The following is a 23,136-nucleotide window of genomic DNA, read 5'->3' as shown; positions in this document are numbered from 1 at the left end:
GAAAGGAGCTAAAGGTGTAGGGAAGGTGTGATGCGTAGGGGAAGAACAAAAAGGGAAAAGAAAAAAATGTGAGAGAATGAAAAGATGAAAATAAAGTGTTTGTAGATGGGGAGGGGAGGAGGGGGTGAAGGGAGGGCAGAGGTAAGGGGAAAAAATGAGAATCAAGACTTGCCATGTAAAGGTACATGATCCCAACAATGAATGTAACTGTACTGTATCCCTAAAATGTACCAATAAACTCAATAAAATTAAAAAAAAAAAAGAATTTTCTTCTCTATTTCTTGCATATTGAATATAAAACAATGAAATTGTTAATCAATTACTCAAAGTACTAGGGAAAAACCATTCACAATCATGTAATAAAAGTACCTATATGATCAACAGAATTTTTCCATCGTAGTATCAAAATGATCATAATGAAAATTCATGGTTTTAAGAAATAATATGGCCCCAAACGAAAGAAATCTTGTGAGCAGATTACACACTCACAAGTAAATCCAATCTACACGAGGATCCTTGATACAATATAGGATAGGGAGAGGGCAATTTAAAAAAGGAATCCTTCATTTTACCAAGGGATTTACACTAGGGTTCTTAAAGGACTTTCCCAAGGCTTTGAAATATAATTTGATGTACAAAAATAGTATTGATGCGCAAAATTGTAAAAGTAACACACCAATTTCATCAAGTTGGGTAAGCCACACACAGTCCATGGCAAACGGGAAGAGGGACTTAATAGACAAACTCATCTTCAATCTCGGGCCAGGGATTCAGCTCAATGGCGCTGCACCTGCTTCGTAAGCACAAGGTCCTGAGCTTGATATCCGGTACCCCCCAAATCACAACCTTAATTCTACAGCACAAAGACTCTAGAGTGTGTTGACATATCTTGAGACTCTCAGTGTTTTAAAAAAACTTTGCTTCAACTGTGTGAGAAGAGGGTAAAAAAGTGTGAAGAAGCCTGGCTGAAACAGTGAGAGAAGTGCCGTTATACCACAAGAAAAATATATCTACAGTCAGGATCTCTGCAAATACGCTAATTTATGCCTTCAAAATCTTTGTATACCAAGTGATTCTGTTTAAACTCAAAAGCAAACCTTCAAAGATTATATTTACTGTAAAAATGAATAACTTTCTACCTCTTATTTAAAAGCTAGGAAGCATACAGCTCAGATACATTTTTAAAACTATTTCATTGGAGTTTTATTTGCACACCATAAAATTCACCTGTTTTAGAGCACTATTCACTAATTTTACCAAACTGTTTGAGTTTTAGAACTACCATCGTAAGCCAGTTTTGGACACTGTCATTACTCCAGTTAGTCCCGCGAGCCCACTCACAGTTAATACACATTCCTTCCTTCAGTACCATCTCATCTGTACACCAAATTTCTCTCTCTACAAATCTTTATTTTATACACATTTCATATAAGTAGAATCATATAATAGGTGCCTTTTGTGTATGGTTTCTTTTTACTTAGCATATTTAAAAATACATCCATGTTCTAGTATATGTCGGTTACTCATTCCTTTTTATGACTGAGTGACACGCCACTGTATTACCCCCCATTTTATTTATCTATTTGCCAGTTGATTGAAATTTCTGTTGTTTCCACTATTTGGTGTAGCAGAAGTCCTCTGATGGCCTTGGTGACCCAACTCTTTCCCTTTCTTGCTTCTAGTCCTTTGAATACAGACTGTACTATAAATGCAGCATCTTGAGAGAAGGAGGAACTGGCCACATCAGCCTGAACTCTGTCATTTTTCCTTTTCGAATAGAATGTCCGAAAACTCTTTAGCTTAGAGTTTCAAGTTGCTCCCTTGTATAAAGCACCAGACAGAGCATGGTTTCAGGGTTCTCAGCTGTATTGCAATGTAAGTCACACACAGGTAAGATTCCACTCATCTTGGGCCTTGGTAGACCTATCTGCCATGAATCCTAGGCTTTTATTATCTGTTACTGCATGTGTGTGAATAATAACTTAACTGTGGTGTAGTCACTTAACTGTGCCTCAGCGTCTTGTGCATATGGATTAACACTAGTGTGTGGTATTGGTGAAGTGTTTTGAGTTCTCCACTGGGACTGATACTGGTGCACAGTGAAACTTGATTCATACTTGGCTTCTATGAATAGTGACACTATGAACATGTACATGTAAGTCTTTGTGTGGATATATGTTCTCATCTGCTTCATACATACTCACTTTTCACAATTCGATCAGCATCCTATTCATTCAGATGGAGATGTCCTCGAAGTAGACTGTTCACAACCTCTGTTGAGTCATGTTTTATGCCCAACAGCAACACTGGAGGCCTTGGTCCTTCCCAAGATCTCTCTCTAGCTTTTGTGCCATGGATCAAATGTCCTTAAAGCTTTTGTATTTTAGTACAGTGAGGTCCCACACACAGATATGGAACAAAGGCGGGAAAAGGAACCCTGGCCTTCTCTCCAGTATACATATAACTCACTTTGGAAGATGTCCTTTCAGATCACAATTGTCTATTTCTCTAGATTAGTAGGTTATAGATATTCCAGCAGCTATGCAGAACACAACTTTTCTTTCTCTAGTAGGACAAAATGGTAGTGAGGGATGCACATACCACTTTGAAAAATTCTAAAAGATTCCAGAGTAAAATCCCAGTATTATCGGTAACTTTATGTGTTTTAAATATAGAGAACACTTTTCTTTGTACTTTTTGTACTTCTCCACATTTCATACCAGAGGAGCATGTGGTCTTTTGGTATTTTTAAGAAAACTTGTAGCAAAATGGCTTTTATTAGACTATAAATGTAACTCGCTTTTCCAAACTTACTGTGTAAGGCTTTATCCTGTAGATGAGCATCATTTCTGAGTACTCACACACCTAACAAATGGCTTCTCGCATGGCTTCTGCCTCTCTCTCTCTTCCTCTCTTTTAAATGTTAAATGTGATCCCTCACATAGTAGGAAGACCTCTAAATACAGAGGTATAGAGCCTGGTTTTAAATTTTGGCTCTGCCATTTAAAAGCTACGGGGCTGTTACAATTTGACAATGATCCCTCCCGCCGCGGTGCGTGCGGTCCAGGCGTGGCCTCCAGGGTGGTGCTACTCCAGGCGGAGGAATACCCGGAAGGGTACCTAGATCGCTGGACATGCGTGCAGTCCCCTGTGTGAGAATCCAGCCAGGCCAGTCTCCTGTCCCTCACTCTGCTCCCTCACTCATGTGGTGCCTGGACTGCTCGGCCACACGTTCTTGCCATGATGTTTTGTCCCATCAGAGGCCCAAAGACACGGAGCTACTCAGTCAAGTGCAAGAACCCCAGGACCGTGAATCTAAATCAGCATTTCCCCCTTGTAAGATACGATTGATGATATTTCATTATACTAACAGTAGACGGATGAATACAGTGAATGTGGGTAAATCATAGCCTATTCAGACCCCGTTTTCTTATATATACCTCAGGTAGATTTTACCAAGGATCCACTGTGGCATCGTAAAGGGAAGTGCTTTGTAAATCATGAACGACTAACAAGTGTCAGAGCAGATTCACCGCCGCGGTGGACACTGCATTAACAGAACATTCTGAATCAACACACGCAGATGCAACGCAGAAGAGTCATGTACAGATTTCCTCTCTCTGGCTCAAAACCCGTCAATGCAGCAGACTCACCCATGGGATGAACAAAGACAAGTGGGCACGTTACCTTTTTGTTTCTCGGACTGATTCCTCAGTGGTTTCCTTGTACTCTGGAACACTGTGATTCAGATCCATGCATACTTTGCCAACAAATGCCCGTTGACCAAATTTATCTGTGAAACACACACAAAAACAATCTGTAGGAATTTTTCTTTTCCAAAATGGACTTTTCTGAGCCTTTTAGAAATACTTTAAGTTAAAATAATTATGAAAGATGCAAGGGTAAAGGAGCTTTCAGCACCACACCCCTCCGGAATAATGACAACCACTGAATCCAGTAAGCTGTAGAGGTGTTTGTAAGTACTGCACATCCCCATTCCACAGTAAGGGATCACTGGGTGTACTGTGCCTTCTAATTAGATTTTCCCTTTGTTTATACAGTTTGTCTATATTTTTACCAGTGTCAACTTCTTTGCTCTCATTGTACCACACAGTGAAGAGGGAACAGCCTCAGATCCTAGGGAAACACTCTACTATTTTTGGCATAACTACACCCTATCTCTTCTCTTTTTCCCCCTTCTCTTCCTCCGCTACTCATAATCTCCCCACTGTCAACCACTGCATTTCCATGCCTTGGATTGGGTGTCTGTGTATACACTGTCCTCTCCTTGATGAAACACAGCATGGGAAAGCGTTGAGAATGTGAGGGATTCAGTGTGACACACCTGGATTCGATACCTTACCTCTCTGGTTAATTCCTAGGATGGAAGATGCCGTTTGCTCAGGATCTAGAACTGTATGTTCCCACTGTCCTCTGCCAAATGCAGGGTTATGAGGAATATACCCAATTAGGCTCTGGTTATACTGCTCGGGTGCCATACTGCTACTCTCCTTACTTGTCGCCATATCAGTAGCATTACCTTTGGGGAATTTTACTTAATATCACTAGCAGCTCTGAGCATTAATGAACCTAGTACTCACCTGAGGTGCTGGAAGAATTCTATTTCAGCAAGAAAGTTGAAAGTACACAAGGCAATGTTGTTTTTACGAAGTTCCCACTGCTATTATACAAGTGCTTTAAAATGTTTTCTGCCATTCGCTTTCTGATGTAATTTAGTTTAACATTGGGCCATTAGACTATTCTCCCTTACAATGTCACTTTCATCATATCATTCACTTGGCCTAAAATCTTGCTATCATTTCTGAGGCTTATTCAAGGCCTTCCATAATCTGAACCGTCCCACCTGCCCGACATCCTCAACCACCCCAACATGCAAACTTCTCCGTTAAACTACCATTTCCTGCTTCCTGTATCCACCGCTGACACCCTTGTTCACACACCTGTGCCCATCTCACTGCAGATGTTTAGGAGATTTAGTCTCTCCCCAGTTTTGTTTTCTCCAAAACCCAGTTTAAAGGTCCTTTCTAGGAAACCTTCACAGATGACCTAGCTGGGTTTTCTTTGCCTCCTTTGATCACTATAATAATCACTTTCAGGATTACCTTGGCCAACAGCAGTGTCTTAAGTGCATCAGTCAAGAGCATTTACTAAGTGCTTGCTCCATGCCAGACACTGTAGTGGGCACAAGGTTTCATAATCATCAACCTAAATTCAGTCTCACTGTGGGTTACTAGCTATTCCACCTTGGGCTATGCTTGATCCAATGTTGGGCATCTAGTAACAGCACCAGAAATGTTACTAAAATGATTAAGCAAGTGATACAAGTGTTCTGTCTGGCTCTTCAAGGGCAGAGACTATCTTGTTTCATCCTCTTCCCAGCATCAAGCACTCTGCCCTGAGTCTAGCCAAGAGACTGTTGCCACAGGGAGAATTAATAAACCTACCCTAAAAAGCTCTAAATTAGTACGCAAAATTCAGATCCATAAACATTATGCTGGAACTAGAAACCATAAGTAAATAATCAAATTACTTAATAAAAAAAATTCAAGGACCACAGTTATACAGATACCTAATGACGTGCAAAAACTTCTGTGTTCCAGTTCTAGTAATTAAAAGGCAAGACTGCCGACCAAGCAGAAGTCATTGTCAGGCCTCGGCTGACTGTCTTTGCTTGTTGTGTGCATAAATCCTGCTTTCATCTGCTCACCTGTAATTTCTGCAAGGAGCAGTGATGCATCCGTGTGAATTGTTCCAAAGTAGCAAGCTGTGGTTGTTCCATTCTTTAATGTTCTTCTCTAAAAATAAATCACAAAAAACCTGAATTACATGTGCTCAGAAAAGTCACATGGCATTTACAAGCTGAAAATAGAATTCTAGTTTTTAATTTTCAAATGCTTTTATTTAAAAGTATGCCATCTTGATGTGAAATATATTTAAGTAAATGGCAAAAGTATTTATATTCCCAGCTGAAGAAGTTCATAATTTTGATTTCCTAGAGTCACATAGTTCTATGTTTCAGAAGTCACAAATGTGATACTAATTCTGTATTTCTTAGGATTGTTTGAGGATATCCAAATTTTATTGCATGTAGGAGTATAATATGAGATTTTTCTAACATTAACAGAGTAAAATTATTCAGCCCAACTTCTAATTCCACCTGGAAAATTGGTCACATGTATCTATCTTTTTGGTTTAGCAATTTTTACTAAAAAATAGTGAAGAAGTACAAAATGCATTCACTCACAATAAGAACATGAGACAGGAACAGGGGAAACATTTCAATGTCTTCTTAGAAGACAAAGAACATGGATAAGAACCTGGAAACAACTTTAGGAAGAGGGTGAGAGGCATAAAAGTGCTAGCAGGGAACTGGCTGCAAGTCTTTGTGCAGATAAATAAAGCCTGGCAAGATCCTTCTCCTCCGTGTTGAAATCACTCAATCAACTCCTAACCTGTTCCTTGCAGAAAGATACTCTCTGTAGAAACTGGATGGTATTTATAGGATAAATCTCCCCAAAACAAGGTGAAGGGGTTAAGGTAAAAATTTGGCTGACCTCCAGGGTCCCTGGTCATCTTATCCAGAATACCACATGCATTACTCCCACTTCTCCTGAAAAGGGCCCAAAGGATTCTTTTCCAGAGAAAAAGATTTAAAAGAACAATGTCCCCACAGTGACACTTAGGGCCTGTTCACTGCTCCCACAGGTCATTTCATAATGATGTTCACCAGTCAGCACATGCTAGCTCTACCCAAATCTTCCTATTGGCATTTTAGGGGATCACATTTAAATATAAATGTATGGCCAAAGTTCAACAGATATTGGAGGAAAGCTACTATGAAAAGGAGAGGGAGTGTGAGAGAGAATGTAAACAATTTTTTTGAGGAAAGAGATGATCTATAAAGTCAAAAGAAAGGTCAGTTAAAAAACCATAATTAACATCTTCAAAGAGATATAATCAGATGTGAGTTCCCAAAATGAGAACAAAATGTTTAAGAACAGAATGCTAATTTTAAAAAATCAGAGAGCAAGAATGTAAAGCATATTATACATGATATCTGGAAGCCAGTAGGATTGAAAGATGAATCAGAAGAGAATCTCTTAGGAAGTGGGGAACAAAAATGTAAAAATGATTCAAGCCATGAGGTCGAACATTTAGACTAAGAGTTCTAAAACAATTATTGAAGTAAATGAAGGGGTGAAATTATCTGAGATATAGTAATCTCCAAAATGAAAATCCTCACAGCACCATGAATAAAAAGCAGAGCCCAAATAAGGCATGTAATTGTGAGCTATTAAGTTTATAAGTTAAAATAAAAAAAGAACCCATAAGCTTCCAGAAAAAGAAAACCAGTCATAGAGAAAGAAGAGAAATCACAACGACACTGAAGTTTTCATCAACAATGCTAGAGGCAGAGGAACAATGCCTTCACAGTTCTGGAGAGGTTATTTTTAATGTAGAATTTTATGGCTTGGTAAATTATCAGTCAAGCATTAAGACAGAGTACAGAGATAATTAGCTATTCCAAGACTTAAAACTTTTACCCCCATGAATGCTCTCCTAAGAAGCCCTTAGAAGATGCATTTTAGCAAAATGAGAGAGTGATACAAAGAAAAGGAATTCCCAGAGCCAAGAAATGAAGATCATAACCGTGAGAGAGGCAAAGAGAATGGCCACATTACAGTAGTATCAGAAAGTATCCCAATCAGAATGATGTAAGATACAGGTAGGCGGTGGGAAGGTCTTTAAAAAGAAAATGGAACCGATACTGCCTGATGGCCGGAGCTCTTGGGCAAGGACAGGTTGACCAGAGTGCTTTGGGTTATGTCTTTAGCAGATGTCTTGAAAGTGTGGGAGAATATTCTCCAGACTGGGTTCTTGCTTGCTTTTTGCTTAGTATTAGCTATCTGACCTTTATTTTCTCTACATCAGTTTCCTCCTTTGTGAACTAAAAGGGCTTTCTTGCGTAGCACATGGGTCAGAGCTCAAATGTCAGCAGGAGTTACACAGTTTGGACTTCAGATATCAGGGAAGGACATGGCCCATATGGGGAGGTGCTACTTGCCTACAGTCAGTTAGTAGAGAGCCCAGTAATGTCAGTTAGTCCTAAAGGTCAAAAAACTTTGGAAATCTGGATTTTCATGACAACCTTTCCAAATTTTAAGACATTTTGCCCACAAAATAAAATATATCTGCCTGCCAGTAGAGAATATTTAGAATCTGTGTGCTTTAGACCAAGATCTGCTCTCCACGAGAATCATGACTCAAGATGAAAAGCTAATATCATGACAGAATTTAATGTCCAGCAACCAGAAAAAGATCTGCATTCTAGCATGTGCTCAGTACGTATCTGCTGAATGAACACCTAAGAAAGCAGAACTACTAAAACAACAAGACACATAAAGTGAACTAATACTATCCTCGGGTGAATAGAGTAGAAGTGTTTCCTCAGGAAAGAATGGTGTGTCCTAACAGTAAGTGAATTAATGATTTTAAAAACTGGGCTATGACATTGTCTAAGCATGTAACAAGAAAGAAAACTCAGAGATATGAAAGTAGATTGAGAAACACCAACATCTTTTTCATAGCACTTACCAAAAGAAAGAGCTAATTAGAGGAAAGAATACACCAAATGAGAGACAGATACAAAGGGAGGAAAGAGAGATACACAAAGAGAAAGAGGAAACAGAGAGAGGCAAAGAGAAGTACATTCCCCAGAACAGAAGACAAGAGCTCTCTTACTGAAAGAAGAAGTACTCATTGAAGAGAATGAATTGATGGGGCTGGGGATTTAGCTCAGTGGTTCTGACACCTGCCTTGCAAGTGCAAGGACCCAAGTTCTATCCCTGGTACCTGGTACCAAAAAAAAAAAAAAAAAAAAAAAAAACCAGAGAAAAAAAGGAGCTAAGAAGGGGGGGGGAGTATCAGCAATAAATGTAGCCTCCGTTTACTCTAAAATGGATGCTTGTGACAACCATGATGATTCTTCATCTGGGGCTTCTATTGAGAAATAGTACACATCTTTCTTATAAACACCTAAGACAAAGCTTTTGTGTATGGTAGAGATGGGATTGTTCTAAAACAATAAAATCAAAACCACACTGAGATGTCTCACATCTATTAAGATGAGCATTGTGTATATATACATATAAAAACAATAACAAGTGCTAGGAAGCTTATGGAGGAAAGTAATTTCTTCTATACTGTTATTCAAAATTCAAATTAGGGCAGCCCCTCTGGAAAACAGTATGGAAGTTCCCTAAAAATTAAATGCAGAACTATGCAATGACCTACTAATTCCACTGTTGAGAATACAACGAAAGGAAATGTCACCTACATAAGATCTCCATGAGACATCTATACTCCCACGTTCACTGCAGCATTATTCTCAATAGTCAAGTAGTGGAGTCAACCCGAGTGCCCATCAACAGATGAATTATTTCAAAAGTTGTGGTATTTATGCACAATGGAATGGTAGTCAAAAAAAAGAAATCTTGCCATGCTATGTGAAATAAGAGACCTGAAGTATAAATATAACATAAATGAAACAGTCAAATTCACAGTGCATTGCATAGACTGGTGGTCACCATGGGCTGAGGGCAGGGGTATAGAGGGAACTGTTGAGTACAAGGTGTAAAGCATCAGTGACACTAGATGGTTACATTCCAAAAATCGAATGCACAGCACATCACCCACACTGAACAGTACTATAGTTCAAATTTGTAGTAAAAAAGGTAGCTTTTATGTTTAATGTTCTTACCAACAAAGGGAAATGCAAAACAATCAAAGGGGGTCAGAGGAAACCTTTGGAGCTGATGCAATCCATAGTTATGACTTTGACTGCAGTGTTGGCCTCATGGTGCTGTACTTAGTTCTCTATACATCAATTATGTATAGTTTTTTCCTCTGTCACTCACACTTTGATAAAGTGGTTAAATAAAAAGAATGAAGAGGAAATCCTGCAAACCAATGAATTAGCCAGAAGAGAATAAAATCAGATAGATATCACCACATTGGGTGGTGGTAGGTAAATAATTTCAAATATAGGTATTTTATCAGCTAAACATCATTTAGATTAAGAAAAGTAAAACCATTTTTGGCAACTCGAGATTTGAAATGCCTTATCATCCACCTTATTGGAAAGGATTATCAGAAACTATGTCCTAACAAATGAAAAATGATCCAAGGATCCAAGTAGCAAAAGAAAATCTTGTTGTTAAATTCAGTGTAGATATTAATAAATAGTGAACTGGAATTAAAACTAAAAAGAACTTTTTAGCTAAATTTGAAAGTTGAAACATTCTGGCCTACAGTTCAACTTCTTACCCACTATACCATACTTCCTTTTACTAAAAATTAAAACATTTTGCTGGGCCAGATGGTGCAGGCCTATAATCCCAGCACTTGGGAGGCTGAGGCAGGAGGATTGCCTTGAGTTCAAGGTCAGCCTAGGCTACAGTGAGTTCAAGACGAGCCTGAACTACATAGTAAGACCCTGTCTCTAAATAAATAAATATAAATAAACAAATGTTAAAACATTTTAAATAAGTGTAAGTAGTACAGAAAAATAAACGAACTAAATTTGAGATGATATAACAGGACATGGCAAAGTAGGTAGGGAAGAGAAGGAAAGAGTAGCAAAGCTTCTTGTCTTATTATATGGGAGAATATAAAGGAGATTGATAGAAGAAAATTATTTTTAACAAATTAATCTCAGATATGAAAATGTCTATCAACAGAGAAAATATTTACTGCTAAAATCTGCAGAATAATCATAAAAATTAAGCTCTTATTAGGTTACAAAGTAAATCTCAAGTATTCCCAAGAAAAATAAACACACAAGTTATCTTCACTAACCAGAATAAAATAAAACTCAGAAGAATAAGAAGAAACAGAAGAATAATTACATTTTTCTAAATTCTCAAAAATCTAAGCACTTTTCTAAAAGCCTGCTTGGAAGATGAAGTCAACATTTAACAACTTCCTAGCAGTGGAGACAGTGATCATCTACAGATACTGGGCAGTAAGTCCCTGACTTGGGGTCAGATTTGAGACTAGGAGTGTATGGGTTAAGGGGAGAGAAACCAACAGGATGAGAAACTATAGTTTTAAATCAGATGGGAATGAACTAAAAATACTAGAAAGGCTATGAATCTCCCCAAATTATAGTCAAAGGGCAAGACAGGGAGAGTCCCCTGGGAAGGAAAGAAGAAAAGAAGGGAGGGGGAAGAGAGAGGAGGAGAGAGGGGAAAAAACCCAAAGCTACTCTTGTTCATCCCCTCTGAGCTCAGCTTATTTCATGAACCAGCCACACAGCTGTTATTTATGCAACTTTAAAAAATAAGAAAATCATCCGCATCCAGCTTTGTGTTTAGGTTTCCCAGGCCTCAGTTCCACATCGGTTTCTCGCGAGTTTTTAACAACTATTGCAGTTTTCCCATTCGTAAGGAAATATGTCAAGAACTAAGTGTTGGCTATACTCCTAACCTTCTCTTAGCCACCAATTCTTGACAGAAAGAGTTTTGAGACTGAGTTTTATGAGCTCAAGGAAATTCCAAATTTAATATGACCATGAACTTTAAAGCTAATTTCCGGAGGTGAGAGGAAGCGGTCTGAATCCCTTTGCTTTCATTTTGTATTTTAACAACTTGCTATATCTGATATTAGTTGGATTTCTCCTTCTCTGCCCGATTGTTGAAAACCCCACAAAGTAGTTTCATTCTATTACTATACAGTATTTGCAACTGTTTTGCCTTGGTACATTCACTGAGAAGCTTATGTTTTTGTCCCTTAATTATAATTTGGGCAGATTTCAGAACTTTCTGTTCTTTGTAGTTCCTTTCAGTCCCACTTGAAACTGTAATGTCTTGCTCAGTTTGCAGTGTTTAAAAGAAGACCTTCCAGGTTTGGCTTACTGAGATTTTTTTCCTTAATAATCAAAGTAAATTTTTGCTAATTTAAATTTTAAATGACCTGCAGAATAATTTATCACTGCCATAACCTATGGAGGAAATTTACTGAAGTAAGTCTATGAATGTATTCCAGAGGAGAAAATAAAAAGCAAAAAATTTCTTCATTTTATTGCTGGATACTTCCTTGGTTTTTTTGTTTGTTTGTTTGTTTGTTTTTTGCATTGCCCAGAGAGAGGTTCTAGTGAGTAAAACTCAACTTTCCTAAACAGATCTCAACCATACTCTAAGCTCATCCAAAATATAAGACTTCTCATATTCTGAAAATAGTATCCATGAATGCAATATTTATTAGTAATAAAACCTACTTTTTACTCACTGATATCAAATACTTAAATCTCTGGTACTTATGGATTACTGCCTGAAGGATATGTAGTCCTTGATACTCTATCTTTCTAAACATAAAAGTCTGATCTAGCCAACCTTTTTAATACTATAGCATCTTTACAATAAGTATTTTGAAAATATAACACCCATCCACATTAAGGAAGACTGGGATTAATTTTCTTACATTTTAGTAAGAGGAACAGATTTCATTTGACAAATGTGGATTTAAAACATCATGTACAGAGTATAAATTTCCTAATTGATTTCCCTATCTGGACCAGCTAATATAAATTTGTAGCCAAATTTGTGACAAACTCTAACAGGTGTATGTGAGAACCCCCGTGATATGGGTTCACTTCTTGATTTAATTCTATTTATCCCACTTCCCTTTTGTTCTTTGCTGTGATTTGATGACTCATTTTCTTTTGTTATATACTATGCAATTTTAAGCTATCTCAAGCCCTTTTTAGAACAACATGAAGTATAAATAAATCTTGAGAATAAATATTTGGTGTGGTTTATACAATGTACCAGTAACTTCATATACAGCTTTGAGGCTTTCTGTTTTTGTGGTGTCATGTGGAGGCATGCTAAATATACATGTAAGGCCCACCATTACAATGAATTTCTAAGTAAGCAAGACGAATGTATAAATGTTACCACTCGCTTCTATTTTTTAAATTTGGAATGATGCAAGACCAGGGAAAGTGGCAGGATGACTAAACCAGTTGATGCAGAAGGCTTTGTAACATTCTCAAAATCTTAGAAGAAAAACTATCAAGTGGATCCAAAACAATCCAAGAGTGTACTGAATGGCAGGCGGCAGTGGTCAGAGGAAAAGGCATCTGAAGCTCTGACTTCTTTAATGCAGAAGTATGAAGAAAGGAAGGAAGTTCTTGAAAGAGCAGAGGGAAGAACCTTCAGGTGGTATGTAGTTCCAGCCACTGCTCACTGCTGGAACCGGCCCCAGCGTTCCCTCTAGTGGCATTCACGCTCAAGAATGTGCATTTCATTTTCCCCTCATGGCAAACCTGCGAAAATAACAAATACTCTTCTACCAGTAATTTGAAATTTCAATTTCTTATTTCCTTGAATATTCTTAAGAAAACACATACCGCACTTACCACGTGCTAAGCACCTTTTGAAAAGTTCACAAATATTGACTTGCTGAATTATCGTAACAATCCTATGAAGTAGGTAGTATAATTACCTGTATTTTTTACAGATAGGGAAAATGAGTCAGAGAACTTCCCCAAAGGTCACACAGCTATTCTATATGGTCTTCAAAACAGCATTACAAATCGGTAGGAAGGAAATACACATATTCATTCAACTCAAATTTATATGTAAAAGAGAGTAATAGCACACATATTAGAGGTTTAGTAATTTAGACTCAAATTCTCTCTCTCTGCCACTGATTGGGTATGTAGGTGAGGGGGGCACAAAATCACTGAATTGTGATAAAACTAAAAATTAGTCTAGCACTCTGAGAGGCCAAAGAAAAGGACTGCAATGAGGCCCAGCTTGGGCAGCCTACTGACTAAGCAAGACCGTGTTTCGAAAGAAACATAAAAAAGGGGTACGGATATGCAGCACAGTGCAAACGCCCTGGGTTTTAGTCTCCAGCACTACAAAACAAACAAAAACTGTCACGGTCTTTCCAAGCCTTCACTGCTGATGCTGTGTAACTTAAATCTGGCCCTGGAAATGGACGTTTGGACAAAGGACCAAGCATGAGACAATACTTACATACAGGATACTTACAACAACTCTAGTGTAGACCTCCTCAGCGAGCATGATGTTCTGGAATTTCTGCTCTGTAGGAAATGTGTAGATCTTCAGCCACTCCAAAAGCGGCAGGTCTACATTACTTCCGGCAAAGGCATACTGAGGGGCATGGATGTGTGTATCCACCAGCCCAGGTATGAAGAACTCACTGGAAATTAACGCGAGAAAAAGCATTTAATAACACCTTTAGTCACTTTCTATTATCTTTAAAATTATATATTCTCTTGACAGGGATTTAATTGAGCCCCACACCAGTTTATAGCAATCTAACAACAGTGAACGTTCCGGTTATCAAGAGATCTGGAAATAAGAATGACGCTCTGCTAGGAAAGAGAGTGCTTCTGTGATGAAATGGTAGGTGTGAGGATAACTAGAGACAGTAAAGGGAGGGAAAAGAGCAACACCAAGCAGAAGCAAAGCAGGTGCAACACAAGAACAGAGGGAAGGCACGACCTTATCCTATGACTCTGGTCTCACAACTGGGGGCTGTAAGACAGCAAAGATGGGAGAGGATGTCTGAAAAATTCTAGGGCTGGGCTGTGGAAGGTACATGTGAGTCATCAAGAGTGGTTGAAGATGAGAAACAAAGTAGCTACAAATTTGGTTCCACCTTCATCTTGATCTTGGCTGACTGCAAGGTATCTAGTCTTTCCCCTCAAGCCCAAGGTACTATTTCTGAAAAAGAAGCAGCAAGAACAAGCTGGGCTGGCTAGGGACAGGTGATCCGAGGAGATCGGAACATAAATGGGTCATCGGTAAGAACAGTGAAGTGAAGAGGGAGTTTCTGTGTGGCGACTGCCATTCTCTGAAAGTTTCTCATCGCTCCTGCTGCTAGCCTCACTCATCAGTCAGTATTTACATACAGTTCTCCTACAGAGCTAGGCCAGTTCTCCAGTGTCTAGTAAATATCTAAACTCATCCAAACAGCTGTTAAAAGGTGGCATGCAACCATCCTCAGAAAAGTCTGCAAGCAGTGACTCTAAATGCCCTTTGTTCTTCAACATAGTTTCTTATGAAAATCCAGGAAGAAGGAAGAACATCAACACCAGAAGGTACTGTGTTAATTTTCATGCTTATTCCCCACACTCTTCGGAGCTACCGAGCGGCAGTGGCAAGAAGGAAGGCATCGTCACTGTGAGTACAAATACAAGGGCAATGAGACTGCACGAGCAGTCAGCTGGCTCCCCAGACTCTCACTAGAGACCAGCGCAGTAGCCAGCATGAGCTCAAAGAAGGGAAGAGGCCTGCTTCACACCTAACAAATGCGAAACTACAGCATAAGGTGTTTCAAAGTAGGTGTTTCAATTCCCAGTTCAATACAGCTCTTGCTACACTATCCTAAAGACAATTTCCAAGTAATGAAAGTGTTTTCTGAGTGAAAATAGTACTTCTTTTTGGAAACATAGTTGACCTGAAACAGGATAAAATATTTAAGATATTCGAACAGAATACAAGTATCTTCATGCTGGGGATTGCTAGGCAAGTGCTCTACCACTGAGCCCTACATCCCCAGGCCTCTTTACTTTATTTTGATGCAGTGACTGGCTATGTTGCCCAGACTGGCCATGCACTTGTGATCCTCCTGACTCAACCTTCCCAGTAGCTATGATAACAAGTGTCACCACACCTCGCCAAGCAGCCCCATGTCTAGAAAACAAATCAACCAGGTTATAAAGGCATTGCCCCAACCACAGGAGACACATTTTACCCAAATATTAAAAGTCACTAAAATTGCACCTCAAATGCACTTCTCCATATAGGTCTTCTCTAAGCATTTGTCAGAGGAATTTTTCTCCAACTCCATATGCTAATAGCTTATCTGTCATTTCTCTCCTCTTCCCCATTTACTTCCTTTTTGGAAGACAGCACACTGTGCCATGGTCGTGCTTATATCTGTTTGCATAGGGGTGTGAACTCTGTGAGGCCCAGCTAGCTGCATGTAGGTAGGCTCAAGAGCTATTTGCCAAAGAAATATATGAATACGGCAACTTCTGGCTCTCAAAGTTCTGTCCTTTAAATTGCTGTTCTCTTCATTCTCCTCCCTGTCACCCCCATTAAATAGCTAATTAATGGAAAGCTCCTCCACCTCTCAAGGTAGCTTTCTGGTCATTTGAGCCCCGTCAATGGTACCCAGCAAAAGAGAGGACGCTGGTGACTTACTGGTGGCTCAGCTCTTTCACATCACTTGATTTAAAGCCCCATTCTTTGGCAAGTTTTTCTTGCTGGCATGCTTCTTCTAAAAACTCTATCTTTAAGAGAAAGAAAGAAAAGAATCACACATTAATGAATCATAAGTTATTTGTTGTCATTAAATATACACATCTTTTACAGGGAGACTATACTGCTGCTGAGTTGATTTTAAAAGGTATTTGATTCTGCCGCCTTCCTCGCAAGTGCAAGGACCCGAGTTAGATCCCCAGTACCAAAAAAAAAGGTATTTGATACCAAATGGAATTGACTTTAGAAGTTAAAGACAAGGATTTTCCTCTGGTCATCACAAACGCAAACTGTAATTTCTCCTTTGCTGCCATACTACATGACACATCAAAAATTCTAGGTTTTGAAAACAGCAAAATGGAACTGATAAAAGGAAAGAATGATTAAAGGTACCTTACCTTGAATGAAAAAAGGTATTTGTTGGCTGTTTTAAGAAACCCCAACCCCAGAGCACAGAAGTAATGTCACAGGGCAACTTCTAAGCACTAAATGTAGCCACCTGTACCAAGTGCCTGACAGTTGAGTGTTACTGTGAACTACATTGCCTTCTGGATGCTGGACATATTCTGCAAAGAGGTCTTCTGTGTTTTTCTAGCATCGTGTATAACAGACACTCACATGAGGTAAGAAAGGGATGATTCAAGTTAGGCTTGTGAAACCCAAGGACAAGAGCTGGGCAAGCATGGGTGGGTGATCTCTAAACTCTCTCTTGGTCTGCTATTCCCATCCGCCCTCTGGAGATGACATTAGACACATTTCACAGGGCCGCACAGCCATCAGCTTCCAGCAGGTGGTTAGTAGCCAGGCAAGGGTCAGGCTCTCCAAAAACTGACAGATTAAAGCCACCAGTCCCTTTTCCTACTGTTTTTCAATTTTTCCAGTCAACACCCAAATAGAATGCACTGGGCTCCTCACAAACATACCAGGGATACTGATTCATACCACTATCTTCATAAAGATCTGACAGCCTCCAGCCTGAACCAGACTCTCTACCACTTGCCACTTACAAAATCTTCACTGTGACCTCTTTTACTGCCCCTCCATAAGCAGCAAACTCCACTATGTCTACAATGTGCACTCTCACTGTCTCCTTGTCAAGAGTGGGGCTGTTCCCTGATGCCTTCTCAAACAGCAAGTTTTTTATATTTCAGGGTAAGGGAATGAGTTTGGGACCCTCTGTATTCCCCAAGGCCATTGCCAAATCATTTTCCTGCAGCTTCCTGTAGGCAAACAAATCTGATTCTCTCTTTCACTTTTTTTTTGTACCAGGGATAGAGCTCAGAACCTTGTGCTTTCGAGGCAGGTGGCAACACCAACTGAGCTAAATCCCCAGCCCCATCCTGATTCTTTAAGACGCTCCCTTTCTGTTTCAAGGGCGTCATTCCTCTCCCCATGGGTTCTTCTTTACCAGCCCTTCCCTCACTCTTCCACTCTGTTGATGCCTACCTCATACTTTCCACTCCAATCCTCTACCATTCCTAGGGTTTCAATTCTTTGAAGACCATGCTCAACTATTTCTGTGAATTCATTCTCAGTAATGTGTTCTGTTTCGTATCAGCCATAAAAACCACCATTAATGTGTTCATGACCCATAACTGTTCCACCTCCAAAGCCACAAAATCACATCTAGGACCATATTTTCTTCTCCTTCCTGTTGGTCACTGCAACCACTATAACCAATGCTCTTCCTGACAGAGCCCTCCCTTTACCTTCTCCTCCATCCACTTCTTCCCAGCCCTGTAGGCATCTTCTATTACCACTTTCCTTGCCCAGAGTAGATTCCACCACACACGATTTCAGATTCCCGTTGTCCTTTAATGTACACCCGCTTTCTCTGGTCTGAACATGAGCAGAAGTATTGGAGTGAGGTACACAACACAGTAGGTAGAATATCCATCAGCACCAAGCTCAAAAGCACTCTTACCCACTGCTGTGCCTGTCACCCTCTGACATTTCTCTAGCACTGTGGAGTTAACTGTCAATAAAACTGACAGGTGACTTAAGTGCTTACAAGCTGATCATGAATAGTTCTGATGATAGTTTATACATTTTTTGTCAAATAATTTAGGACTTCAAAAGATTGATGAACATCACTATAAAAAAACTTTGTATCCCCATTTACTTGGTCTTTAAAAAAAAATATTTCTTAACATCCCATCCACAGAAATGGAAAATGGAAAAATCATGCTGCTCCTATTTCATCCTAACAACAAATAGCACAAAATCACTGTGCTATTTACACGGCTGAAGGAAAAATAATAGCCTTTTACTTCACATGTAACAAATTATCTTTCAAAATTTATAGCTTACATTTTAAGATTTCCTTGGATTCTCAGGAAATTTTAAGTGTATAAATAATGTCCACAAAATTTTCTGCAGTGGCTGATCAATAAAAGGCTTTCAGGTGCAAAAACACTGCATTAGTTTAAAAACTTGGGAAGGAAAGTAGGTTAGAAATAGCAATTGAAGAAAAAAAAAGACTACGTAACATTTTAGAACATTAAAAATGGAGGAGGTTCACGGTATTTTTAAAAAATAGATTAAGGTGGATATCAGTTCACTATATCTTGCTTCCATAAGAATTATTTTAAAAATATAATTGATAGCTTAATTTCAACATTAGATAGATAGATAGATAGATAGATAGATAGATAGATAGATAGATAGATCTAAATTTTTCTGGACACTGTTGGCTTTCCGCATATTTAAATTTAATAAAAACCCACAAATATAAACTGTGCAAACCTAGAAAGATTTAAACGATTCCTTTAGAGAGCACAGTGGTAGCAGAGTGTGAAGAGTACTTCTCCAGCTTTGTTCCAGCCATCCACACTGCTGATTGTAAATCTCCCTCTTCTAGGTTTCTCACCCTACCAGTCCCTGAAGTGAGTTCCATGCATGTGCGGTAATGGAATGTTGCGAACAATCCCAAAGTCAGTCTTTCACAAACTGGCTAAATATAACTACACAGTGAATGATTAAAATTGACAGTAGAGATGTACATGGACTAAATGGAAAGTTATCCTTGATGGAGTTGAGCCTTTTTAAAAATGCAGGCCACTGGGTGTGATGGTTTCTACCTAGATGGCCCCTGAAGCCTCATACATGCACAGGTGGGGCCTGGGGTAGTGACTTGATCATGGGGGTGTTATGCTTATCAATGGATTATTCCACTACTGAGTTTACAGCTCAATTCGATGTTGGAAAGTGAAGCCAGGTTGGATGGAGAAGGTGGGTCTCTGGAGGGAGGGCCTGGAGGGTCTGTCTCCCTCCTCCCTCCCTTGATCCCTCTCTGCTTTCCACCACCACGCCCCACTGTCACACTGCCCTGCCTTGGAGCCAGCCAACTACGGACTGAACCTCTACAAACTGTAAGCCAAAATAAACCTTTTGAAGTTAGAGCTGTGTGTGTTGGGCAATGTGTCTCAGCAATAAGTAACTAAGACACTAGGTCAAGCGTATGGCATGATTACATTTTTGTTAAAGAAGGGTGTGTTTATTTGTTGAAATGGTGATATGTCTAAATATTACTACAGGTTATACTTTAGCTAGGCATAGGGGTACATGCCTGCAGTCCTAGAATTTGAGAGGCTGAGATGGGAGAACTGCTGCGAGTTCGAGGCTAGCCTAAACTACACAGTGAGTTCAAGGCCAACCCAAACTACGTAATGAGACCCTGCTTTAAAAAAAAAAAAAAAAAAGCTGGGTGTGGTGGTGTAAGCCTGTAATCCCAGCACTCAGGAGGCTGAGGCAAGAGGATCGCTGTGAGTTCGAGACCAGCCTGGACTACATAGTGAGTTCCAGATCAGTCTCAACTACATAGTGAGACCCTGTCTCAAAAAACCAAACTAAAACAAAACAAAACACAAAAAGCAAACAAACAAAACAAAAACAACAACAAAAATTGGTTATCTCTTTATAGAAGTTGGGAATTCTTTCTATTCAAAATTATTATACAAATGGCTTATTCTAGCCAGAATAAATATAATTTCATTTAAAATATATATGAAAGTATAAAATATAAAAGACAGAAGTACATAAGTCTAGTCTCTGTGCATGGAGCTTATGGCTGGAGAGTGAAGACATAAAGAAGAGGCATGAAAGCAAAAGGCTACAAGATGTGTTACAGATAAGAGTGTTCTATAAACGACACTGGTGTCTGAGAACACTAACTCATGAATCAAGTTGATTTTTTTCGCTCTTATTCATACATTCACTTATCAGATACTTCCTGTACAATAAATTGATAGGTGAATATAAGTTATGCTGCCTATGGTAGTAAGTGCTGTGATGAAAGATAAAGGGGAGTAAATACATGGACAAAAGGTGGGGTATGACAGTCTCCCCAAGAGATGCTGTTTGAGCACACACTGTCATGCAGTTGGGAGCTACTCTGGAAGGAGCATTCCAGGTAGAGGGAACATCTAGTGCAAGGGCCCCAAGATACAGACATGCCTGGCGTGTTTTGAATCCCCAGAGATGCCAGGGGCACACAGAGAATGTGAAACAGTGGTAGGAACCAGATGAAGAAGAAAGCCAGGGCTTGTAGTGTATAATGTAATATAAGGAAGAAATCCAAGGTTTACCTTAAGAAAATCTCTAAAATTTTTGAAAAACTAATGTAGCAAAATTATAAAATATGATTGAGGTTTTCTTCACGGGGCAATGGGTTTCTTCCTCCCAAGGTTTCCTGGACTCCTAAGCCGTGCACTCCCTCACTCACTCACTCATCACCCAGCGTGTGTCTGGCATGGCCCACGGATTTCTTCGCAGCACAGTCTCAGTCTGGGTGGGCTGACAAGCACACACGAAAGTCATTAAAATTCAATGTCGTGAAATCATGGATGGTTTCAGCTGGCAAGGACCTTCTCATCCAAACATCTTGTTTTTCAGATGAGGAAACTGAGCCCCTTCCGTGAAGCAAATAGCTCCAAGTACTTTCTTACTTGAAACTGGGACTCTTTAGGATGAGCAATAACAAGAATGTCAGGAATACTAAAGCCAAAGCAGATGAGTAACGACTGTTCACTAATGAAACAAATCTCTGTAAGAGAGAGGCTTCAAACACCAGATGGCAAATTCAGGCAAGAGGCTTGTTGCCATGAAACGGAGTAAACTGCTCATTGGGCCACTGTGAAACAGTGTGGCTATGCAACAAAATAAGGTAATGCATATCTCTACCTACTATACAAAATCCATCGTAAGTCACTCTGATGGGAGATAAAACAGGATAAAAATATGAAGTTGAGGATTTCCGAAGCTCTTGCACAGAAATGAAAATTGTCATATTAACTCCATGTCAACACATTAATGGAAAAGAATGATGAAGTGAGATTACCTTTTTTAAAAAAATAAACAAACAAAAAGGCTGTCAGCCTATATGAGAAGAATGAAGTGAATAATGTCACAAAGGTATTAAAGAGTAGCATGAGAAACCTAGATATTTGGATCCAATGTGCTCCTTTTATAAATAAGGAAACAGACCAAGTTATGACCTGTCAAGGTACAGTGTACAGGGCAAGCCGGGAGTATCTGCTGGACTAGACCCATTTCCTAGAGATTCCTCCAGACCTCTATGGCTGCTTTCCTCATATACCAAGAGTCACCAAGTGTCCATATTTTTTCACTTGTTACAAAAACATTCTTCTTGGACTGCAGGTGTAAATCAGTGGTAGAATCCTTTGCCTAGCATATGCAAGGCCCTGGATTCAATCCCCAGCACTGTAATAAAATAAAATTCTTTTTGCACTTTTTTAAAAACTAGACTTCGCTCATTAGCTATGTAAAATCAGGCAGTGTGCTAGATGTGACCTTGTCCTTGCTCAACTCTGATGCAGACCGTTGAAAAGATACTGATAAACTAAAGTTGTATAAATGGAAAATCACCCTTGCGGCTTACACTAGTGTTTCTTGGAAGTGTTATCTTTATTTATGACTAGTTTTCAATTGTTAATATTTAACAATTTTTAACCTTTGGAATGATCAAATGCCCTTAGCGCAGAAAAGATTCTACCTGCTAACAAAGCCCCATTTGCTATAGAAAACAACGATTTTTGACAGATAAAAACTAACTTTAAGAGGAAACTAAGATGTCCTTCAGCGAGTGAGTGAATAAACTATAATAGTAATACATGAGAGAAATGAAAGATTTGAAAAATGAGCACTGGCCATCATTATTATAACAAATGATTCGCACAAACACCATCAATGTTGCTAAAACTAGTGAAAGAAATTTTGGTGAGGGACAGGATATTTACATAATTATCATAGTGTCTCCCCATAAAATTTATTTTACAGAGACAATAGTATGTCTTTTTTTCTTTTCTTTTTTTTTCGTACCGGGGATTGAACTCAGGATCTTGCGCTTGCAAGGCAGGCGGTGGCACCACTGAGCTAAATCCCTGGCCCTCTAAATAGAATGCCTAAATTTTCTGAAAATTTAGTATTTAATATTATACATGTGAGAGGGCCAGGGATTTAGCTCAGTGGTGCCACCGCCTGGCTGGCAAACTCAAGGACCCGAGTTCAATCCCTGGTACCAAAAAAAAATATACATGTGAAAAGGTTTTTACAAAAAGATTCCTACAGAATATTTAGAATTATGTTTCAGCCCCTAAAAGGCTTTGCATTTCCCATGGGACAGTGGCACTTGTTTGCCACTGATGCCATGTTTCCTCTGAACCACATGCATTTTGAATCACTACCATTACCAGCACTGATGGGGTCTATGTCTGAGGCCCTGTGGTATCAGCCTTCTGAAGACAAGCAGATCTATGCTTTCCACACCTTGAGGCTTGCTTTGGTAAGCTATGCT

At 39.3% G+C, this 23,136-nt stretch overlaps 1 protein-coding gene across 1 annotated transcript in view; it reads right to left on the bottom strand.

Annotated features, from left to right (window-relative positions):
• Gda (guanine deaminase) overlaps positions 1-23,136 on the bottom strand; it is a 76,608-nt gene that overhangs the window by 30,345 nt on the left and 23,127 nt on the right. Inside the window, exons 2-5 of the mRNA XM_010638443.3 lie at positions 16,266-16,354; positions 14,082-14,253; positions 5,729-5,816; positions 3,688-3,793 (exon numbers count right to left, since the gene is read on the bottom strand). Of these exons, the coding sequence (XP_010636745.1) occupies positions 3,688-3,793; positions 5,729-5,816; positions 14,082-14,253; positions 16,266-16,354 (455 nt within the window). The remainder of the gene's footprint in view (positions 1-3,687; positions 3,794-5,728; positions 5,817-14,081; positions 14,254-16,265; positions 16,355-23,136) is intronic.

The sequence above is a fragment of the Fukomys damarensis genome, unplaced genomic scaffold, assembly GCF_012274545.1.
Source record: "Fukomys damarensis isolate Sample0158 unplaced genomic scaffold, DMR_v1.0_HiC HiC_scaffold_31, whole genome shotgun sequence".
NCBI lineage: Eukaryota > Metazoa > Chordata > Mammalia > Rodentia > Bathyergidae > Fukomys > Fukomys damarensis.
Note: the sequence above shows the minus strand (reverse complement) of the source record. Positions and strands in the feature narration are given on the sequence as shown.